At 33.6% G+C, this 24,512-nt stretch overlaps 2 protein-coding genes across 3 annotated transcripts in view; both read right to left on the reverse strand.

Annotated features, from left to right (window-relative positions):
• The window catches only part of LOC134840053 (uncharacterized), a 465,338-nt gene extending 452,855 nt beyond the window's left edge, over positions 1–12,483 (reverse strand). For both annotated transcript variants that reach the window (XM_063855696.1, XM_063855695.1), the window contains exon 1: positions 12,474–12,483. The gene's annotated coding sequence lies outside the window, so the exon portion shown is untranslated. The remainder of the gene's footprint in view (positions 1–12,473) is intronic.
• Positions 11,719–23,112, reverse strand: LOC134840054 (UPF0728 protein-like). The gene is made up of 3 exons (XM_063855697.1): positions 22,955–23,112; positions 14,269–14,430; positions 11,719–11,896 (listed from the first exon to the last, which is right to left on the reverse strand). Exons 1-3 carry the CDS (start codon positions 23,016–23,018, stop codon positions 11,832–11,834), a joined length of 291 nt encoding a protein of 96 aa, XP_063711767.1. The 5' UTR covers positions 23,019–23,112; the 3' UTR covers positions 11,719–11,831.
• Between the last annotated feature and the right edge of the window lie 1,400 nt (positions 23,113–24,512).

Consider the following 24,512-nt stretch of genomic DNA (forward strand, 5'->3'; position numbering starts at 1 on the left):
CAAAATAATTCAGAGGTGCAAAGATTATTAATTTTAAAATAAAGTTAATTTTGAAATTCAACTTTCTTTAATATTTTAGATTGTGGGATGAATGATTTGTAGTTTTTACGTGGTTGATTTCTAAGTCGTGATAATTCTCTATGTTCTGATTTTTCTACTTGTTCTTGTGGTTGAATTTTTTCTATCATTTTCCTATTTTTTCTTTCTTTTTGAGGTATTTTTTGGTCTGGCGTTTTTGTATTGTTTTGAGTTGTGGTTTGTTTTGAATTTTGTTTTCCATGATGAACGTTCTGTTGTTCATTTATTTTTTTTTCTGTATGTGAATGATTTGGAATAACTTTTAAACCTGTGAAAGAATATAATTGATTTAAATCGCGTAGCGCGTACTCTTTTGGGTAGTAGGGCAATAAATTGTTACGATGTTGAACAATTTCTTTTTGATTCGAATTGGTGAGTTTATACGTTACGTCAGTGGGTTTGGCAAGTATTTCGTATGGTCCTTTTCGAAGGGGTTGTAATTTTTTAGAAATTCTTTTTCGTGTGTTAAAGTTAGGTTTTAAGACAAACGTTCCAATTTTTAAATCTGTGGCTGGTGTAAAGCGTGAATTAATTTGTTCGTTAATGTTTTGCCTTTGTAACAATTTTTTTGTTACTTTTTGAAAAATTTCATTGTGTTTTTATCTCTATTTAAAATCCATTCGGTATGTGTACCGGAGGCTAATTTAAGGATTTGTGGGTAATGAAAATGATCTTCATCATGTGTGTGTAAAGGTAGGTTATAACAAATTGAGTCTTGATTTGATTGACAATAACCTTGTGCATTTTTATGAGAATTTGCTGTAAACATAATTGGTTTACGTGGCTTTTGATTAAAAAACATTTCGTATGGTGACATTCCTAGAGTTGTCGTGATTTATGAATTATATGTTAAGAGAAATAATTTTACATCTGCTGACCAATCTGTGTATTTTGTATCATTTCCATTTATGATACATCTGAGATATTCTTGTAGTGAACGGTTCATACCTTCGACTAAACCGTTTGTCCAAGGTGCATGAGATGTACGTGGTTTATGTTTGATGTTATATAAGTGGCATAGTGTGATGATTTTGTTATTTATGAATTCTGTACCGTTGTCTGTAACTAAGACTTCGGGTAATCCGAATTTAGCTATCCAGTGTTCATAAAGTGTCGTGTAGGCATAATAAGCTTTGCAATGTGGTACTGGGTTGAGTGCTACATAATGTGTAAATGCGTCAACAATTACCATAATGTAGGAGTTTCCTTCAGAGGATGGTGAAATTGGTCCTTTTGTATCGAATGAAATGCGATGGTTAAAATATAAACTTTGTCCTTTAAAATCTTGTTTTTGTGCTATTTGTTTTTGATTTGGGTAAGATTTATTTAAATGACATACTATACAATCCTTGCATAATACTTTTATCCAAATAGTGCATTTGGGAAATAAAAATTTTGTGTAAAGTTTGAGTATGTTTTCTCTGATCCGGAGTGTCCTTTAGTATTTTGGGTATGTGAGATGTTAAAAGCTATTAATATCATACTTAAAGGAAGACAGGGAATTTTAGAATCATTTACTTGATATTCTGAAAGATCTGTATTTTCATTAATTGCTGTGTTATTAAATTTTTGGAAATATTGGAGGAGTGTTTTTTTTCCTAAAATTGTGGTATCTGCTTTTACGGTCTTAGTTTTGTATTTGTGCCATGATTTTTATTGTCTAATTACTGGGTCGAGATTTTGATATTGTTTTAGGCTTTCAAGTGTTATTTTATCTGTTAGAGGGAGAAAAATATTGTCAATTTCTAGTTTTGATAGGGGAATTGTCATGGAGGTCAAAAACTTGATTAATAGTGTATTTTGAATCATTTGTTTTTGGTCCTGATAAATTTATTTTATCAGTTAAATTTTCTTTTTCAATTAATGGAAAAAGGTTTTTTTTATGCGAGTGGTGTTTTATTCTTTTTTGTTGAGTGTTATTTTTTATCCATTGTGAGTATGGAATTGGTTTGAAAATTGATGTTCTTAGTAAATCAACTTCGTAGTGATTATTTTGGCAATCTAAGTAAAGTGGAAAATACTGTAGGTTATTTATCTGTGATTGATCAATGTCAGTTTTTGCTGCATATTTGCATTCTAGTCGGGGTGATGTTTCATCTTTTGCGAGATAAAATTTAATATTTTTTGGTATTTCAACTGTAGTTTTTTGGTGTGAGTAATTCAGGTGGCGTATTTCGACTTAATGTATCTGGTAACGCAAGATTTTTTCCTGCTGTCCAAACTATGTGTAAGTTTGGAAATTTCATTAAAATTAGTTGAAATCTATAAACTTTATGATTTGGATTGGGTTTTTGTGTAAAGAAAAAAATAATTGGTTTATGATCTGTGAACAGAACTGTTGGGTGTTTTGATCCAAGTACCAGAAATTCATATTCGGTAAGTGTATAAATTATAGCTGTACATTCTCTCATTAAAGTCGAGAGTCGTAGCTCTGCTTGAGTGAATAATCGTGAATTTGCTGATAAAAGGTTCATTTTGTTTGTACCACTATGTGATTGTAGCAATGCTGCGCCGATGCCAAAATTTGAAGCATCGCACATTGCATAGAATGGTTGATTTTGGTCTGGAATTGTATTTGAGATTTGTTCAGTTAAAAATTTTTTAATTTCTTCAAATCCTGTTTGATTTTCAGTGGTCCATTCAAAGTTATTTTGTTGTCTGAGGATATTATAGAAGGGTCTTAAGTATAATTGCATTTTATAAACATATTTGCTTAAGAAATTTAACATTCCAAGGAATTCTTGGATTTTCTTTTTATTTGTTGGTGGCTGAAGTTTTTGAATAGCATCAATGCATGATTTTAATGGAGTGATAGTGTTTCGTTCAATATTATGTCCTAAAAATTTAACTCGTGTTAGAAAGAAGTGTGATTTATCGGGAGCGGCCTTCAGATTTTCGTTCTGAAGTATTTTATGATACTGTTCTAAAACTGTAAACATTTCTTCTTTGGTTTGTGATTGCATAAAAACATCGTCTAAATAGGTGATTGCGTTTTTCTTGAGTAAAATTGCGTGGTCTAAAAATTTTACTCCCAAAAGCTGAAAAAGCTGCTGGTCCTATGGATATTCCATAGCATAAGCGATTAAATTCATATTGTAGATTTCCAATAACAAATTGTGTTAAACGTCGTGATTGTTCATCTAGTGGCATTTGATTGTTTGCACTATTCATATCTGCGGTTGTAAAGTATTTTCCATTTATCTTTGTCAAGATAACTTGTATTGGTTCAATAGGCCAATTGCATTTTGATTCATCAATTAGTGAATTGAGATATCTAGCGTCTAAAACTATTTTTATTGATTCATCTTTTGCTAGAATGATAACAGGGTTGATAAAAGTGTTACCTCTTGGTTGTTCTTCTTTTTTTACTGGTGAGATAATTTTGTATTGTTCTAAAATATCAAGTAATCTATTTACTTTGTCGTGTAAATGAATTGGTACTTTACTGGCTCTTTGTTTTTTGAAAACTGCGTCGGGTTTCAACGGGAGATGTAGTGATGAACTGGTTTCTCCAACGTCAAATTTTGATGTTGCATAGACTGTTGAGTATTTTAACAGTTGCTTTGCTAATTTATCAAATTCGGTATGTGTAATTTGTGAATGTTCAAAATTAAACATTGTTAAAAATTTTGTTGTTCTTTTGTGTAATTTGTTAAATTGAAAGTTGGTTTAAAATATGGTGTTTTTGTGAAGTAATCTGTGTTTCTTTTTTCATTACTTATTATATTATTTATGGATAATTCTTCGTCAAGAATTGTGGATTGGCAAATATCTAATAATTGGAGTATATTATTAACGCGGTAGGCTACTTCATTTATAGGTGAAATTGTAGCATTTGTTTCACAATATCCTAAAAGTTCTAAGGGTAATGTTACTTGATATGGTGTATTGTTATATACGTGTAACGAAATAATGCCGGAATTCGTGTTTTTCAAATATTTGATAGATGAGATCAAGATTTTGAAAAATTTGTAAACAGGTTAGAATCGAAATCTGACACAAAAAGTTGTTGTTTATTTTGACTTTTATCATACTGGTGAACTTGTTTAATGAAAAATTATATATATTTCCTGATAGTGGTTTCAGGTGTTTCTGTTGTTGATTGTAAATTGGGTAAACTTTTGAGAAGAATGGTGGTTGTTTGTTTATTCTTTGGAAGAATGTTAGGGCTGTATTTCTTGTTTTTGTGTACTTATCTTTGATTAGTATTTTACTATTTAAGATGTTGATTGTTGGTATATATTTAGATACAAAAGATATGCCAATGATATTGTGCTTAATATCAGTAAAATGAAATATTTGTTTAAACGGTTTGTTTAAAGTTTTATTTTGTTCCATAGTTCTCGTGGGGAGAAGGAATAATTGGATTTTACCATAATTTACTAATGTTGATCCTTGTGCTGTTGCTAGTTTACTAGAGGTTGCAAGAGGCATTAGTTTTAGATGTAATGTTTTGATTTCATACCATGTGGGAATATTAATTTTATTTGATTCTGCTCTTGAATCAATTAAAATATCAATTTCAAGATCTGGTGGTTGAAATTATTTGTTTCTTGGGCTTTCTAAGAGAAATGGAATTGTCCAAATTTTTCTCTGGGTTGTTTTTTCTGTATATTTTGATAAATATGTTTCGTATTTGAGCATTGTGTTTCATCTTTTTTATCGGGTTCAATTACCGTGTTAATTTCGTTTACTTCTTGTGTAGTTTGTGTAGTATGACTGCGTCCAATATAATAGTTGTGAAGGAGTTCCAATTGATTTTCATATATATGTGATGTAAAAAGTTGTTCATATTTTATAGGTTCGTAGTCGTTTTTGACTGTTATCATATTTACAGAGATGGTATTATCTGTATCTCTTTCTGTATCTGACGATTCACAATTTATATGATTTAGTTGTAATTCGTTACTTCCTGTGTCATCAATACCTGGGGGGTCTGATGTTGTTTCTTCAATTGTTTGCACTTGATTAATGTGTCTTTGATGTTTTGGTGTGTTACTTCTGTATCGATGTTTAGAATCATGATAATGGTTATTATTCCTATGTGGTGACTGGAAATAATTTCTATACCGATTATTGTAGCTTGAAATTCGATTTTGTGAATTATATTGTGATCTGTTTTGATAATTATCATTTGATCTGTGATAGTTTGATCTATTATATGAAATATTTCTTGATCGATTGTTCGGGTAAATCTGATTTCGATTGTTTGAATAACTTCTAATTCTATTATGTGAATAGTTTCTATTTCTGTTGTATGATGAGTTTTGTGATTGATTATTGGATTAGTGTCTAATCCTTGGGTTTGAATGGGAACTGGATCCAGAAACAAATTGTGTTGTATTAGAATTTGATCGTGAATAGTTATTTTGGTTGTTTTGGCTATTCGATCGATTATATCTTTTTTGTGAAGAATTTCGTGTATTTCTTCGTTCTGGTGATCTTCCTCTATAACTTGAGTTATATGGTGATTGATTCCTTGTGTAATTGGTGTTATTCGGAAGTGGTTTTCCTGAACTGTTATTACTATATATATTTTTGTTTGGTAGATTTTGATCTTTTTTCATGTATTGATAGAACGATTTATTTGGTTCTTTATGCTTTTGAGGTTTATTCTGATTGTCTTGTTGTTTTTGTCTACATTCGGAAATACTGTGTCCGTATCGTCGGCAATAATTACACCATTTTTTGAAAGATGGTTTGTTTGCCTTTAAAGTTTGGATGTTTTCGTAGATATCTAGTATTTCAGTGATTTTTTCAATCAGGTATGTGTCTGATTCCTGTATGTTATTTATATGTGTAGTGTTTGTTTCAATTCGATTAACATATTGTAGTTTTAGATTTTCTGTTTCTTCGAGTTTCATTGTGATTTCTGCTTGTTCTAATTTATCTACTAGTTTTCGAAAATCTAAGTCTGGTTCTCGAATTGAGGAAGGATGAGATGCTCTCTTTTTTATCGCTATTTTCCTTAATTGAGGTGTTAAGGTCATCATTAGAATTTCTGTCATTTTTGTGTTTTTATAGTCATGTGTATTAAGTGAATATGCTTTTCGAACTAGTGTTTTGATACGTACTGCTAATTGTTTGATTGTTTCATTTGGTAATCTGCGAATTTCATTACATAAAACTCTTTGGTGTTGTTTGTTTCTTTCAGAGTCAAACATTTTTGAAAATTCTTGTGTGAATCTTTTCCAGTCTGATTTTATTTCTATGGGTAATACTGAAAACCATTTTTGAGCTGCGCCATCTAGGGTTGTTTGTATTAGTGCTGTGCGTCTATGAATCCAATTTTGATGTAGTGGCGTATTAATTAGTTCGGGTCCCATATTTAAAATTCAATTTGCTGTTACTGCATTTAAATAATCTTCTACAGAATATTCAGGGTCTGTTCCTGTGAATACCATCAGTGGTTTATTGGATGTTATTGATGATCTACCCATGAGGTATGGATTCATTGTCATCTGTAGTGATTCTGCGGCATTTGGCATTTGTGAAAAATTTGAAAGTTGATTTTTTGTTATTTCGTGTTGCTGAAGGTAATATGGAAGCGATTTCATTTTGCATTTGAGTTGGTTGATAAGAATGCATTGACATTGGATTTTGTGGTTGTATTGGTTGAAAAGATTGTGTATTAAAGGGATTTTGTATATGCGTTTGTTGTGGGTTTTGTATATCTATTGGGTTTTGTGGGTAAAATTTCATATTTTGGGATGGTTGAGTTTGTCGTGGTCTTTGTGTCCGATATTCTTTAGTGTATGGTGCAAAAATATCTGGTTGGTGATAATCATCTTCATCGAATGCTAAATAGTTTGTATTATGGTGTATGTTGGTTATTTTTATTTTGTTGAAAGAATGGGTAATTTTCAGTATAATCCTGTGTAGGTTGTGGATTATCTGGAAAATTTACTGAATTGGTCGATGTTTTCGGGAGATTCCAATAATGGGAACATACGAGATTTAAATTTTGTGTGTTTTTTCGGGGAGGTTGATTTGTTCTTGGTTTGTGAGAATAAATATAATTGTGTTCTGCAAAGGTGTTTCTTGTGAATGTTTTTCGTGTTTTTGACGGTATTGTCATTGATCTATAAGTTTGATAATCCATATGTGAATATTTTGGAGCAATCGAAGGTTTAAAGGTTGGTTGTAAGGTTACCTGTATTAGTGACGTATTTGTATTTCTTGGTGTTGTCAAATTAGGGTGTATTGGTGAAATACTTTGTTGTGTAGGTGTTGTTGTTTGGACGATTTCTTCATTTATGAAGTGTGATGGTGTTTGAATATCTTGTTGTGTAAGATTTCTAGTTCCATTAAGGTTTTCATTATGTATGAAGGTCGAATTTAAACTGTTTTTTCGTGTATCAGGTAAAAATGTATTATAGTTCAGTGGTGTTGCATCAATGGTTAATGGTATTACTTTTACATAATCCCTGTGATAAAATATTGTACTTATTGCTTGACTTGAAATAGCTTGTGGGATATTTAGAAATGTAGGATGAGACCATTCAGGGTCTCAAACGTAGTCTGATTGTTCTGAAAGAGCAGTGTCGTCTTTTGTATTTTGAGGTCTGAAATTTTTCCTTGCTTGTGAAATTAAATCTAAATTGTGGGTGAAATAATCTATTAAAAACCATGCTAAAATCTTTTGTAAATCATGTTTAGTGTGTTGTGAAACATCATCTTTAGTGAAATTTTCTGTAATTATATGTAAAAATGTTGAAAATATTGTGATTTCATTTCGTACTTTTGTATGTCTGGATGTTTCAGTTGGTGATATACTTTGAAATTCTTTTTTTTCTAACATAGATATATAACTATATATTATTGCAAAAACTTCGTTAGTGAAGACGGAGTTTGCTCTTTGTGAATTATGATATCGTATGCTTTTGATATACTATATGAACACTTTTGAAAATTCTAATTCAATATCGTCTGTTTGAATTACATATTTACGATGGGCTGTATTTGGTGTGCTGAATTCTATGGCGTAGATTACATATTGTTGTGTTAGATTACATATGTCTTTTAAATAATTGTCAATAATTTGTCTTTTAATTTTTACATCTGCAAATTCTGCTTTGCATGGAATGGTTCCTGGTTCAAACGAGTAAATTCTTGCAAAAATCGTGTTGTCCTCTATCATCGAGTGAATCTATAAGAAAGGGAAAAACTGCTTCGTCATCTGGACTATCGTCACTTTCAGTGTGGCTCATTTTTTCGTTTGATGACTGTTAATATATAACTATCGATGTGTCAAATTGGTTGATTCCAATTATACAAGTGTACTGGTTTGTGTTTGTATTGCCTTTTTCTTCTTCTTTTTCCTCTTTTTGATGAATTTGAAGTTGTTTCTGAGTCGGAAAAATATAATTGATCATGGATGGGATAATTTTTATCTATTGATTCTTTTAATTTGTATAGTTCGTCTAAACTGCTGGCTTCTGACTCAGAAAATGCGTTTCTATTTTATGAAAATCTTTTTCGTGTGATTTGTCTTTGTTTGTTTAAAATTTTCCTTTTTATTGTTTGTCGTTTTGTTCTAATGTATCCAACTGTTTGTGTATGAGGTGTGATTACAAGATCGTATTTTTGTTATCAATTTCACAGTTGTGTAAAACGATTGTTTGTTTATTTCCTAAATTTTTGAATGACATAAGGTTTAGGATGAGGGATGCAAGAAGTTGTTAGTTATTTCTATTTCCTTAGACTGTTAGTCCTTACGATTTTTTGGTTAGCTTAACCTGGGTCTTTTTGTTCAGGGTTGGAGAGAAAAGTATATAGATTCCGAAGAATGATTTTTTACTTTCTCGTGGCTAGTCTAAGCTAAGGTGTTAACCTACTTAATCTTACTTAGGGGTAGTGATTGTATTCAAGGGTTGGAGAATAGTAAATCGATCCACAAGGTTCAGTTATAATTAGAACACAAGTAGTTCGTTAGATACTATTTTAAATTTTCTAAGTCTAAGATCTATCCTGGGTCTGGTGAGAGGAGGGTTCAAGTGAAGGATGAATAATCGAAGTTCTTCACTGTTTATCTTAATTTGAATGGTTAGTTTTATTGAAAAATTTCTATTAGTCCTGGGTCTTTTGGAAGGGTTGGATAGTGAATCGACGTTTGAGGTCGTTATATACTTTCTAAGTGGGTGGGGGAGAACAACATTGTTCTTTTTGATCCAAGGATAAGCCTTGATCATCAGGTTTTAAATTTAGTGAAATAGAAATTTTATTAAGATCCAAGGATAAGCCTTGATGATCTGATTTTTAAAATTAAGTGAATTTAAGTTTAAAATGGTTTAAATTTATTTAAGAAAAAGATTTAGTTCTTCAATGATGTTAGTGAGCTTATGATTGCTGTTATGTTTAGGTGATGAAGCTGGGACAAAGGATGATTTATGATTACTAACGATTTATTGTCATGCTACTAATTTTTATTTTCATTTTCAATAAATTTTTTTTTCAAATATGTTTTATATAATACTGCAGAAATTAAGAAAACGATTTGAGATCTTTTTATCAATCTTTTTTTTACATTAATAATTTTGTTTAGCGCCTGAAATGATCATGAAGATTTATCTCAAAATTTTATGTTTGCAAATGAAAATCTAAATTCATTGCTAATAAGATTCTAAATACAAAAGTTTGTGTTGGCTTTTGCTTAAATGGTAAGTTTCTACTTAGTCGTATATCGTCTCTTGTCCGAGGTCTTCTTCCAATTCCGGGTAGTTCTGGTATCGTTCGGAATATCGGCTCTGATCTATTGAGTCGTAGAGACATTTCAATTAAATTATTATCGTGTAACATTTTGAAAATGTTTTGTCTAATTTCTAATCTATATTTGGTTAGTTCTAAACTATTTAGGTCTTATTTGAGACTTATGGTCGCACCAGATGAGTTAGGACTGATGTGGTTAACTCATAGAGTAATTTCGGATAGGGTACACCGTCTGCTCGTCACGCTATCTTATTTTCGGCCGGATAGATTCGTGCAACTTCTTAGTCTAATACCGATCCTAATCTTACTCTTATACTTACTAGTCTCAGGGTGTTTAACTAGTCTCTGCTAGGCTCAATAGATCTAGGGCATACTGTTTTATTGCGGCTGCTGAAGTTCTCTTGGAGAGGCAACCAATTTCTAAGTTAAATTCAAATCTCTCTGGTGCTGAAATTACAAGTAATTTCAGCACCTACAAATAAGTGGGTTGTTAGTTAGATGGATTATGATTGGTTAATATTAAATATTTTACAGTGGTAAAATATCCAATTTATCCAATTATAAAAGGTAGTTTAGATCAGGTTCCACATGTTTCGACCGTGATCAACCAAGTTCCGGTGTTTTTTTTACTTTCAAAGTTAATGAGTTATCCAAACTTTATAATTTATAGTTTCTACTTTTCGGGTAACATATTTTGATACTTTTTTCTTCGATTGTAAAGATTGGAATTATTTGCAATTTAATTGCTTTGTAGAGATGAACTACTTTTGAGCTGTTTTTTTTTCTTCTTCTTTTGCAATACTGTTATGCAATTTGAATAGAAAATATTTAAAAATGTCCTTTTATTTGAAAGAAATTTTTCTCTTTGACTTAGAATCACCGCGGGAAAAGTGGTGCGTTTCGACTGTGCCTGACCTGGCTCGATTTTTTTTTCGAACTTGCTCGACATTGCTCGAGGTATGTTTCGATATTGCTCGAGGTTTGTTTCGAATTTGTGCTCGACCCAAACCCCAGTCTCGATTATTCTTTTTCGTTCGAGCACGGACTTTGAAAGTCGAAACAAAAAGAGAGCAACCTCGACCGGGGTAACAACCTGCTCACTTGATCACGCAAGGGCACGAAAGTAAATGAATAATTGTGCTCGGGGTGAGGTTTTTTCTTCAGACAAGTTTGGACTTTTTAACTAGCCATTTTTGACGGAAAGTTTTTTTATCACTCAAAGAGTATTGTTGTCTTGAGCTGAAAATTGAAAAAAAATTTCACCTGTGATTCTTTTGGAAAAGTTATGGGGGTTTGAAAATAGCCATTTTGGCCAATTTGGGACAATTAACGCGCGATATATTTCGCGCTATCAACGCCTAAGCGGAGGTTACTGCCTTAGAAATTGTTCGAAATTGGTTGAGGTAAAATTATTTTCTAAAATTGAATTGTTACTAGGAACGAAATCTATCACTTTGTACTTTATACGGCGTGTGGGGGGTTGATTTTTAAGCGAAAAAAATCAAATTTTGACTTTTTTTACGTTTAACTTTTTTCAAGTTTTTACTGCTCCATAGACCGTTAAAGGCAGTCGGAACAATGATACTCCTGATTTGCCCTGATACAAGCAGTTTTGTCTAGTTTTATGCTGCTTTTTTTCCAAATTATGTCTAAACATTGTCGTTTCAGCTCAAAAATCTCAACAAAACCAAAACTGTAATCAAAATTAGATTGTTCATCCACAGCCAATAAGTGCTAAGTTGGCCCAAACAATTAGTGATCCGCCACGCCAACCGTTGCCATTTTATCAAGCAGTAACTAAGAATCATCTCAAAACAGTATTTGTGCCTCGAAAAACAATATCTATTTGAAATTGAGGCAATTGTTTTGCCTTTTTTATCATTTTCAATGAAACTCTTAACTTAACTATTGCCAGTATAGAGTAAATTCATGTATCAAGAATGGTCAATTAATCAAAAATTATTTTCAGCGAAATTATACTATTGTCACTTGGAGATAAAATAATTCTAGAACCTAAATGAACTAGAGTATCATATTTTCTTTTCTCAGTAGGTCGAATTGACTGCTCGTAGAATTTCTTGGCACTTTGGATCCAGAAGTCCGTCTCCGCCTGAAAATGAAAAACAATTTCCTTCGAATTTTTTGTTTTATTTTCAGCTAGCAACATACATTGGAAGTTTTTGCAACTTCAGCTGATTCCTCAAAAAATCTGCAATTTATCAGGCCTTCGAAGAAACTACAACAAAAACGTGCAAAAAAGACAGTTTATACGGCCCATTTTGTGTTTATTATTGGCAGTTTTTGTTCTACTTTTCGATGAAAATGAGGAAAAGTTATACACGGGTTGAAATTTTTCATTTAGATTGAATTTGCAAACAAAATTCTTCGCTACCGCGGGAGATCGATCCCTTGATTTGCATGGTCCGAGCCGGTTGTGCACACTACTATAATATTATTCCTCAAGTCTGTCTATACTGCTCTTTTTGTATTTTACATGTGGTGAATAATACCTTTCTATAAAGTCGTCCCAGATTGAAGCAAAAAGCTAATTGGTCTTAACTGTTCCGAATTTCGAAGAAAACGTAATACTTGTGCTAGGCTTGGTTTTTTATTCAGCCGACCAAGATAATATTTTTCAACAAAAATTTTTATAATCCCCAATGAATATATCAACTTCTTGAGCTCAAATTTAATAAGATATTTTACCTTCGATCATTTTTGTAAAGTTCTAGGGGTTTGAAAATTGCCAAATTGGCCATTTTCTGGACTAATTTATGCTCGCTTTGACGAGTTTGTCCATAATACTGAGAGCGTAAAGCAAATTATTTTTGCGTGGCGATTCATCTGCGCAACAAAATCATTCCCAATTGAATTGAGGCTACCTAATTGGTCGTAATAATTTCGTACGACCCAAATTTTACACTTTGATATTGTCCAAAATGTATATGTTTTCAATGTTTTCTTTCGCCAAAAACTATTCGATATGAATTGAAGGACAGTCGAAACATTCAGAGCTTTGCCTTGATATACGAGCAGTCTTGTTCTAAACACGACTCAGATTTTATTATCCAAGACTGAAAATTATCAGCCAAAAGTTCAAAGTTTTGCCTATATTCTAATAATAAAAAACAATTCGAGGCCAATTGAAGGCAATCGGAACCTTCTCAAAACATAAGCTCAAAACTCTGATCGTTAATTATCTCAAATTGGCCAATTTAGCAAACTTCAAACCCCTATAATTTTCCTAAAAAGGATCACAGGCAACAATTTTTAAATTTTAGCTTCGCTTAACAAAATTTCTAGGATGATATAAGAGATTTATTATCAAAATTGCTTTTTAAAATGTTAAAAATTGACTGAATAAAAAACCGGCTCATTGATTATTATTACGTTTTTCATTTTAATTTTGGAACAATAAGTCTATTTTCAGCAAAAAAAACACAAACAGGTACTGGAAAAAGCTTCATACAGTGGACTTCAATACTAAGAAATTCAAATAGAAGAAAGCTCAGCTTTAAATTTAGCTAAAACACTGAAGTAAATTTAGATTTTTGCGAAAACTGAATCTTGTTTCAGCTTTGAGTGAACATCACGAAACTGGAAAATTTCACAAAAATGTCGTGCTTTGGTCAGAAATTCTCAAACCGGCTTTGTCCAAAAATCGCCGACCAGTTTAGCTCGAAAATGATTTGTAATAATTTTGAATGACATGCAAATCCTAATAAAACACTGAATTAAACAAAAAATTGATGACAAACTAGCCAACACTAACTGGTTTTTGGTCAAAAATTGAAAACTTTACAAAAAAATTATTTGATTGGAATTAGCTTAAACCTTACCTTAAAAATGCATTACATCTAAATGCAAAAATACAAAGCGTGCGACATTGTTCGGCTATAGTATGCGGCGACTAGTAGCAGATCGATGCGGGAACCACAGGTGATACCACAGTACAGTACTATCTTGATAGGTGCAATCCAAAAATTAATAGGTACGTTTTTAAGCGGCTATAGCAAATTTTAGCTAAATGGCCAATTTAGCTAAAATTGACTGAGTTAACAATTTTTCAGCGATAACTTTTACTGGAAACTCAACACCGACTCCCGTTTCATTTCTGTTTTTCTGACCTTCATTTTTGACCCTTCGAAGCCACAAGCCTTAATTTTGAGAAAAAAAGACGCGCAAAAGACTTCGTTTTTTGAGCTCCAAGTCTCAAAAATGGCTAATATTTTTATAGACTAAATAGGGCCCTACAGAGTTTTGAGGAAAACAAAAAAATTATTTTGGTCGACATAAAATAGGTTGAACTTCTATTTTTGTCAAAAGCGGAAACTTTTGCCTTTTTCGATGCCAAAAATGACCGTTTCGAGGCAAAGGTTTTTTTTCTGGTGTTCAGTTTATGAAACTTTCAACCACCTAGTAAAGTTTTTGAGCAAGGTTTGCAAATATGAGCTTAGAGAGTGAGTTTTAGTGTGGTCTCACCAAAGTCGAGTCCCTGTATGGTGCATTCGTACACCATCTCGCCATTCACCATCACCCGCACCTGGTCTCTGTCCTCTATCCTGTGGAAGTGCACTTCGTGTTCATTCTTCTCTAGCAGAGTCCGAATCCCGTCCAGGCGACTCTCACGGAACGCCACGTAACCTGGTCAGAAAAAATAGACACGGTTTATTCCCAACTCACACATATTTGGACCGGAAGCCATTTGTCAACTTTCAAAAGTTTTGCAACATCTTAAGTTTTCAACCGAACTAAGAATATTTTTTTCCATTTTTTGTAGTATTCACAGAAAATATAAAAGACACAAGTTCGAAAATTTGACCGATGTCTGATGAAAACACTCAAAAGAGCCTGGTTGGAATAAAAGCTAAAAAAAAAGCTTCATTTTGAGGCGTTAATTGGAGTCGACTACAGATAGATTTAAAGGACGTTCTTTTTGTAAAAACATCTTCTTAAAGATCACAAGAGATGTGAAATTAACGTCTCAAACTCAAACTTTTGACGAGCCGGTTTTTTTTACCCTTATTTGGCTCTTTTCCAGTTGCCCCCCCCCCTTTCAAACTCAGTTTTGAAAAGTCTATTTAACGTTGTCATAATGCAAATAAAATTTGGCGTGGTGAACAAATCGACAATTCTGAACATATTTGTTCTTCATACTTTACAGCGTATCACGCATTTAGCCGTAATAACACGTAAAACAAAGATAAAACTCGGTATTTTGAAAGGTATTTTAATAATTTTTATTATTAACTTCGTTATTGTTTGGGCTCATTATGATTATTAACTTCCGACAAAGGATTGAAAAAATGAAAATCCCAAGTTGATAATCGAAAACTCCATTTGATTTTTTTTTCTCGATGATAGTTACAATTCGCAGAGCCGCGTTAGTTACAAGTTGCAAGTCCGTTTCTGACAGAAGTTCCGGAAATTTATTTGCCTTGGCTTGATCGGCTACAAAAAACTTTAGGCCAAATGCGGTCTGACTTGTACTCAGTACTCATAGACGAAAACAACTAGCCCATGAGGCTGTATTCCAGGTTCAAGTCGATATATTGTTCACTTCAGCTCAAAGATAACCTACAGCACTGACTGTTCTCTTCGCGTTTTTTAGTTTTTTTTTGCTGAAGGGAGCCGACTGATCCGCAAAGCTGACTGATCCGCAAAGCTGACAAAGCTGATCAACAAATCCGTGGGGCTTAGCTTATTTTCGGCGGGTCGCGTCTCCAGTTAAATCCATAGAGCTTAGTTTTCGTATGAGCTTTTGTAAGATTCTGCGACCACAACTTCAGGTGATTTTCTGATCCGATCTTTGGTGCAGTTGTTAGGCTAAAGAATAGCATTAGTTCATCATATTCAATTGATCCAGTTCAGACAGGAAGGGCGGAAATGAAGAGCCCACGTTTTGCTTGCCTGGATTGAGTTCTACGGTACTCTGGCATTCGAAAGGGTTTTGGCTTGCAATTCGATCAATCGTAGACTTTTGCCGACTTTCACTGAAGCTACATATTTCTGTATTTTCGCGTTATTGCCTTGTCCACATTTCTCATCGAGAAGAGCCTACATTTTACTGCCTTCTGCAAAGTTGGCGTTCCAACATTTTCTAACTCGTGTCCCATCATTTTTTGACGCGTTTCTTAGCTATCTCACTTTTTCGCAACCACGGGATTTGGAAGCATTGGATCAGAAGCGAAGTATTGACGCATTTAAGGCGGGCATGTATGTTTTGATGGTACTTGTGTTCCTCTCACGGTAGAGCGCTCTCATCCATAAAAACAGCAGACAGATATTACAGGTTTCTATAGATTTTACACAAAAAAATTAGGGACACTTGCAGAGCGTTATTGGTTATCTTGGAACTTTTTTGTTTGCCTGCATCTTCTCAAGGTTTGTTTTCAACCTCGAATTTATAAAATCTTTTGTTAAGGTTATTAACAACGTGCTGCGAGCTTACCAACAGAGAGCATGACTTTATACGAAACATAAAGCCGGTTACCGCCGCGAATTTCGAGTTGATGCAGTACCGCAAAATGGCATCAAAATCCGCCTGCCTAGTAGTTGAATTTTTTTTCGAAAATGAAAATTATTTAGGATACTTCAAGCTTGAATGAATCAAACCGTTGTTGATGCTACTTTAATTGATGTTTATTTTTTTGTACAAACTGTTATTTTCGGTTTTGATCAATAGACAGTTTGCACACCCCTTACCCAAAATGTTGTGTTAGATGAAAAATCATTAATTATGATCTCAGCGCATCAGTAATTTTTAGACTGTATAAAAAACTTCCAACAAAATTAATTTGTTGAAAGTTCAAATTTGGCAAACAATCACCATATGCACAAACTTTCAATTACTTTCTTTTAAATTCGGAGTAAGAAGTTTTCAGTTTTTTTGAGCAAGTTTTCAATTGAACTTAACCCGTGTTAAAAAACTGAGTAATAAAGTTATTCAAAACACTGATGCGTAAATGCATGAAGCGAACAGTATAATTAGATTATCTACTAAGTCTTAAAAAAGCCAGTTTGCAATTATTTTGCCTGTTTTTGTTCCGAATTTCGGTAACGAAGCTTACAGAATATTTGTGCCCGAGTGGTTTTTTTTCTTCAGACAAACTTCGGTTTTTATCTTGCAATTTTTGACGGACTATTTCAATATCATTCAAAAAGTATTGTTTTCTTGAGTTTAAATTTAAAACATATTTCACTTGTGATCAATTTTTGTAAAGTTATTTGGGTTTAAAGGTTACCATTTTGGCCATTATGCCAATATAGGACAATTAAAGCGCGATAAACTTCGCGCTGTTAACGCGTAAGCTGAGATTTAATCCGTCTTAGAAGTCGTTTCAAATTGCAATTTAAGGATAATAGACAAAGGATAAATTATACTTAGTATCTTTATTGCAAAAAAAAGGATGTGCGAGTTTAACTTTTTTGTTTTGAATACCAAATGACACCCTGAAATCAATTTAATATTCAAAATTTTGTTCTCAAAAAGCCTCGCCTCCAACATTTTTTGCGCGTTCTCACTGATATTATCATTCAAGATGGCAGTTTACAGCCTTTGAAATTTCGATTGTTTAAAATAGGGCCGTATGTACTTTGCTGCACGGCTAGTTGAGCTCCTTTTCCTAATATGGTTTTTTTCTGCAGACAAATTTTGCAATTTTTAAGTAGCCTTTTTTGACTGGATTTCTTAATATCATTCGAAAGGTATTGCAGTCCTGAGCTCAAACTGATATTTCATCTATGATCACTTTTCGTAAAGAAAGCTGATTGCAAAAATCGATTTGTTACCAGGAGCGAAATCTACCACTTTGTACTTCATATGGCGTGTCAGGGGATGGTTTTCACAAAAAAAATCTAATTTTTTTTATTTTACTTGATTACATTTAATTTTTTGAAAATGTGACTGCTTCTTAGACCTTAAAAAGCAATCGGAACAATCAGGCCAACGACCCTGATGCGAGCAGTCTTTTTACCTTTTAGGGTTTCTCACACACAAAACAGATTAGTTTTATCTTAAGCCTGGTATTTTAAAGAAATATGCAGGTAGTTTCAAAACCGTAACAAATGTTAAAATAAATATTCTCTTAACTAACTAATAACATTTACAAGAGGTTGATTAAACAGTTGCAAATTTATTGAAACAAAACCTAATTTTTCAAGTCGACCGATTCACTTTCTGTGCTCTCCGAAAATTCTTTAAGGACCATATTTTATCGCTTAATTTCTGCACCATAGGCAATTTAAAAAAAAACAGGCTGAAAAGGCAGGCTTAGGCTCTTTTTGGAACATTTTGACCAAAAAGTTGGTTTTTTATTGGAGTTTCGGCAATTCGTAGAGGAGTTATCAGTAGGCCTTAACAAGGCTCTTCTCCAGTTTCCCGTCTTTGATTTTTTTTCTGAAATTCAGTATATGGAAGTCAATTTAAAATGACCTTTCCCAATATAAACTGCATTAAAACGTGTCAGCGTGAACAAGTGAACAAATTTTTAGATTATCTTTTACCTGCAAAAAGCCGTGTGAACAATTTTGAAACAGCTTAACTTTGTAATTTTCTAGGGGGTGGGAAACTGGAAAAGAGCCCTCAACAGTCCTGTTGAGGACAATGTGTCCATTTGTTTTATTGGCGCTCGCTATACCCTCAAATTTAGTTATATTGGCTCCGAAGGGGCTTTTAGAAACATTTCGAGGCTAGTCCGCGAAAAATAGATTTCGTAAAGTATCACCAAAAGGAAAAATCTTGAATAAATTTGGCAACCAGAATTGAGGGGCAACCCCCTCGGTACGGTACTTCATTCAAATTTAATTGATTTGGGGTCTTTCTCATTATAGCTCCCCCAGTAAAATACAGCCCCACAATCTTTCCCATTAGAGCCCCCCCCCCAAACGTTTTACTTATATACACATTATCCGTACTGATTTATACTACTATTTATACTGAGATTTACTTCAATGGAAATATTTCAATTATGATATTAAGTTGATTTATATCGATGACTTCTTTTTCCTGAACTGAATTTTGATTGAGTATCAATTCAAGCTGCCTCACCTAAACCTCACCTCAACCTCATCTAGTTGATTCTATATCATCTGTCAGTTGATTTCTTATGGCTCCGATAAATTTAGTCAAAATAGCAGACATCACAAACTATAAATGGGAAATAATTGGCGGAATTCTTGTTTCGCAAAGATTGCAAAAACAAAAAATTGGTGGTATTTGAAGAAATAATAAAAAATATTGGTCAGTTCCACAAACATATTGGTGATGCAAATCTGTAATCACATGGTTGAATTAACTTGAAGAATTTAACCATACTTAAATGCAAACATTGAAATCAATTATTTGAGCTGCCCATTAGTATAATTAGAAGCTTTGTGGCGGCTATAATAGTATAGTTTGGGGGGTCTATAAAATGTTTGATACTAGGCTGGGGGGCAATAATGGGAAAAACCCTTGATTTGAATATGTACAGAATAAACATCTAATGGAAACTTGATGGCGAACCAGATTTGAAAAGAGAAGTTTTAATCTAATTTGTGGTTCTTAACCAATCACATCCACAATTGAATATGAATATTGAAAAACTATTTTAAGGTGCAATAATTTTACGAATTTTTACGAGTTCAAACAACTAACTATTTTAAGCAGTTCTTCACTATCTCGAACTTTTCAGTGTCACAAAATATCAAAAAAATTTCAGAGATTTAGAATGAAAAATAAAGAAATTTAAGTCAAAGAAAACATTCACAACTTTCTGTTATACCCGCCAGGGCAGTGAAAGATTTAAACAAAATTAAACCCACACTGTTTAAAAAAATGTTTCAAATCAACTTGAAAAATTGCTTCTTAACCAACATTTTGAAAAAAGGTCAAAAAATTAGGAAGTCTACGAAAATCATCCGATGCGAAACCGAAAAAGGGCTCTTATCCAGTTTATTCCTTTCAAAACACCGAGATTCATGTTTGTTTTACATCTTATTAAGGCTAAATGCGTGATGTTACGCTGTAAAGTATGAAGAACAAATCTGTTCACAGTTGGCGATTTGGTCGCCACGCCAAATTTGATTGCATTATGGCAATGTTAAATAAGCTTCTCAAAATTGAAATTGAAAGGGGGGAAACTGAAAAAGAGCCCAAAAAAGCTAAGAAAATTTACTCTATTTAAACAATTGATTGAACTCCGTCCGAAGGTTGATTGTGTAGGTCAAAAACATTTCGCTTTTCGGGCATCAGAAAAAAGATCGCATTTATAAATTATAGATGCTCAGCTTAGATGTTCTAAAGATGCTCTATAGTTTATCGGGCTCTTTTCCATTTTCCCCTTTTAAAATATCGAGTTTTATGTTTGTTTTACGTGTTATTAAGGCTAAATGCGTGATGTTACGCTGTAAACTGTGAAGAACAAATCTGTTCAGAATTGTCGATTTTGTTCAGCACGCCAAGTTTCGTTGCATTATGACATCGTTAAATAGACTTTTCAAAATTGAATTTGAAAGGGGGAACTGGAAAAGAGCCGCCAAACTGTGCACTGGATAGGCGCACATTTTCGTGTCTGTATGTTCATGGATTCCAGGGACAAATATTTAAACATGTTAAAACTTTTTCGGAACGATCAAAGAAAATGGGCTCTTTTTTCATTTTCCCCCCAGCTCACATAAGCACCATATTCATGGTGTAACGAGTGGTTTTACAAGTTGAGTATGAAGACCAAATATGTTCGTCGTGGTCTGATAAGTCCGTATGCCAAATTTGATAACAATTTGACAATGTGAACAGAAATTTTACTCTAAAAATTGCAGGTGGGGGAAAAGGAGGCTCTTTTCCAGGTTCCCATCCCCCTCGTAAGATTACAAAACAAACCTGTTCATAAATTGTTCACACGGCAATTTGCATGTTAGAAAAATTGTAGAAATTTGTTAACCTGATCACGCTGACACGTTTTATTGCAGTTTATAACATCAAAAGTCATTTTAAATAGACTTTCATCCAATAGATTTCAGAAAAAAGCAAAGGGGGGGGGGGGGGAGGGGGACTGGAAAAGAGCCAAAAAAGAAAAAGAGCCAGAAATTGAAAGAACAAAAGGAGAACAAAATAGGAGAACCTTGTTGCGGAATCACAATCCACAAAATGCAAAGTTTGGCCTCGTAATGTTTTTTGAATGCCAAAAAAAACAAATTCATGTTTTTCAGCAAATCAGTTGAAATTCCTTAGGAAAACAAGAGTTAAGTTCGGCTCTTTTCCAGTTTCCCAAATCCTCGGAAAAATGCAAAATTAAGCTGTTTAAAAATTGTTCACACGGCGTTTTGCATGCAAGAAATATGGTAAGATTTTGTTCACTTGCTCATTCTGACACGTTTTGATGCAGTTTATATTGAGAAAAGTCAATTTAAATTGACTTCCATATGTTGAATTTCTTAAGAAATCAAAGGGGGGACTGGAAAAGAGCCTTGAATTCGGATTGAGACAAAATAAATCAAGAAAATCATTTGTCGACCATTTTTGAGTAATAATTGATCAAATTCTAAATGATCAGATGGAAAGAAAATCAGTTCTCCTTAAAATAGCTGGTGATATCAAAACCTAGCAACCCATCAAAAAGTAATTAATAATAAAAACGAAACTACCTCCAATGAATGCACTTGTTATGGCGACTCGGGGGGAAGATCCCTAAAATTTTAAAAAATTTGTATAGGCGTAGTTAAGGTTGTGAAGTCTTACATATATTCTCAGGGTGTCTTGGTTTAGTTTTAAAGCCAGTTTTGGCTGGCTGGCTCCAAAATTTTCCAATGACGCTTTCGCCCACATTATGTACTATTTTTGAGGAAGCGCGCCACGAAAATACACGATTTTTTGGTCAAATTTGTCCAAAAACTGCCTAAAAACGCTTTTTTGACCTGTTTTGCTTACAACTCGCCTATGGCGCACAAAATGGCCAAAACAGGGTTTTTAAGTGATTTGGGAGAGCTCGGAATATCAATTTGGTCGACCTAAAAAAAGGTCGACAAAATTTTGGATTTTTTTTGAAAAATCTGAAATCCTTCACCCCCCTCGAGAAAACCCTAGATCAGCCTGGAAGTTTCTTTTACCAATGACTAACGTTTGTAACAATGAGCAACCAAAAAAAAACGTGACCTTGAGACCCGGTCAATTATCTCATCTGATGAGCTCCTCCGCTCTTTTTCCTTCCACCCCCACTTTTATGGTGTAACTAGTGGTTTTACTAAGTTAAGTATGAAGACAAAATATGTTTGTCATGTTTGCCAATGTTTGTCAGGTTTGTCAATACGATTGTCAAATCAATCGGATATCGCGGACAATGATTTTACTTGTAAAAATTCGCAGGTGGGGTAAAGGGACAAGAGCCGGCTCTTTTCCAGTTCCCCCCTTTCAAAATAAACAAGAGCCGGCTCTTTTCCAGTTCCCCCCTTTCAAAATAACGAGTTTTATATTTGTTTTACGTGTTATTACGGCTAAATGCGTGATGTTACGCTGTAAAGTATGCAAAGAACAAATCTGTTCAGAATTGTCGATTTGTTCACCACGCCAAACTTCATTGCATTGTGACAACGTTAAATAGACTTTTCGGCTCTTTTCCAGTTTCCCCCCCCCTTTCGAATTCAATTTTGAAAAATCTATTTAACGTTGTCATAATGCAATGAAATTTGGCGTGGTGAACAAATCGTTAATTCTGAACAGATTTGTTCTTCATAATTTACAGCGTAACATCACGCATTTAGACGTAATAACACGTAAAACAAACATAAAACTCGATATTTTGAAAGGGGGGGGGGAACTGGAAAAGAGCCGACTTTTCAAAATTGAATTTGAAGGGGGGGGGGACTGGAAAAGAGCCCAAGAGCCACCTCCTCAACTTGATGAGTGGATGTTTAATGGGGATATCAAAATGTTCATAATTAGCCAGAGGTATGAATTGTATGTATGGCTCTTTTTCCTTTCACCCCCCCCCCCCTACCTCACATAATCATCACAATTTTATGGTGTAACGAGGGGTTTTAAAATGTTAAACATGAAGAGCAAATATGTTTATCATGGCCTAATTAGTTCGCATGCCAACTTTCGTAACGTTCGGATGATGGGAACAAATATTCACTAGGAAAATTTTGCTGGTGGGGGTTAAAGGAAAAATATTTTTGTATTTACACTAACCTAGACAGTCGTAGGGGCCGTAGTAAACGTGAACTTTAGCCTTCTCAGGCATAATAGTACACATATCCCACAAACACTACCAGTTAATCTAGATTTAACAATTTGTATGTAGGAACAAAATTATTGTACCATAGTAAGAAAAAACGCACGTGAGATAAAATGACACTAAAAATGAAAAAGCACTATTTGGTTTTTTTTTTGCTTTTCTACCGTTTCCCCGGTATGAAAAGGGACGAGATTATGGACGCAATTTTTCCTATTTTTGCTCTTTTACCCAAATGAGAAAGTTAATTAAAACAAAACTGAGTCTTGTCGCATTCGGATGATATAAGAAAACTGCTACTTGAAAAATCGAAAATGGTCTGGAGAATAAAACCACTCGATCACAAATATTCCGCCACTTTTTTATAAGTCGGAACAATAAACATAAACTGGCGAACAAATCAAAAGAATTATGATAGAATATGCTTAAACAAAACATAGTCCCACCCATACCCCCCCTCCCCACCACCTCACACGAGCCTCAGGTTTTTGGTGTAACGATCGGTGGCTCTTTTTCCTCCCCGAACCCCCCCCCACCTCACGCCAGTTTCAACTTATTAGTGTAATGAGTGGTTTTACGAGGTTGAGTATGAATACCAAATATGTTTGTCGTGGCCTTATTAACTGCATGTAAATTTTCATAACAATCGGACAATGTGGTCCACAAATTTACATGTAAAAATTTGCAGGTGGGTGGGGGGGAAGCAAAAAGAGCCCGATTGGTTTTAGAGGTTGGGTTTGAAAATCAAAAAAATTGTTCATGGCCTAATTAGTCTGCATGACAATTTTCATGACAATCGGACAATGTGATCAACATTTCATGGCTCTAAAAAGTAAAAATAGCCATGAAATATTTGAAAAAGCAAGGATTTTCTTGGAACTAATTATTTCTCATCTTATTTTTGATCAAAAATTATAGCTAAATCTAGGCTATTTCTAGCTATAACGAACCCTCAGCATGTTCATTTTGTTGCGGTTGAAATTGTTTATTTCCAAACTAAGAGAAGAAATTGATAATTTCTGTTTAGAAAGTACGAGAAAATTTTGCTAGATAATCTATATATTAATTCTATCGAGCAAAACAGCCTCCGTTGGGTACGAATAGGTTCACAAAAACCGCAAAATTGAAACGGAGCAAGCAAAGGATCAAAAAACTACCCTTGTATTTTATAAAAACGTAATCTTATTATCCCAGAAAGTCAAAATTTCGAGTCTTATATTAATTGAACACAGAGGCAGATCTAGGATTTAATCGGGGCGGTTTCTCGAGAAGGTGGGGAGGGGCGGTTTCTCGAAAAATTTAGTCGGCATTCTATTAGGTCTACCAAATTGATTTTCCGAGCTCTCTCAAATCACTAAAAAGATCTTGCTTCACTTATAAGAACCAGCATTCCCCCCTCAAAGTTAGTATACATTGGCACCAAAGAACCTTTAGAAAAATTTTAAGTTCAGTAAGCCAAAAATTGAAGTAGAAGAATAGTAGAAATGGGGGACCGAATTTCTGAGGGATGGAATT

Source organism: Symsagittifera roscoffensis, chromosome 2 (genome assembly GCF_963678635.1).
Source record: "Symsagittifera roscoffensis chromosome 2, txSymRosc1.1, whole genome shotgun sequence".
In the NCBI taxonomy this organism is placed as follows: Eukaryota; Metazoa; Xenacoelomorpha; order Acoela; family Convolutidae; genus Symsagittifera; species Symsagittifera roscoffensis.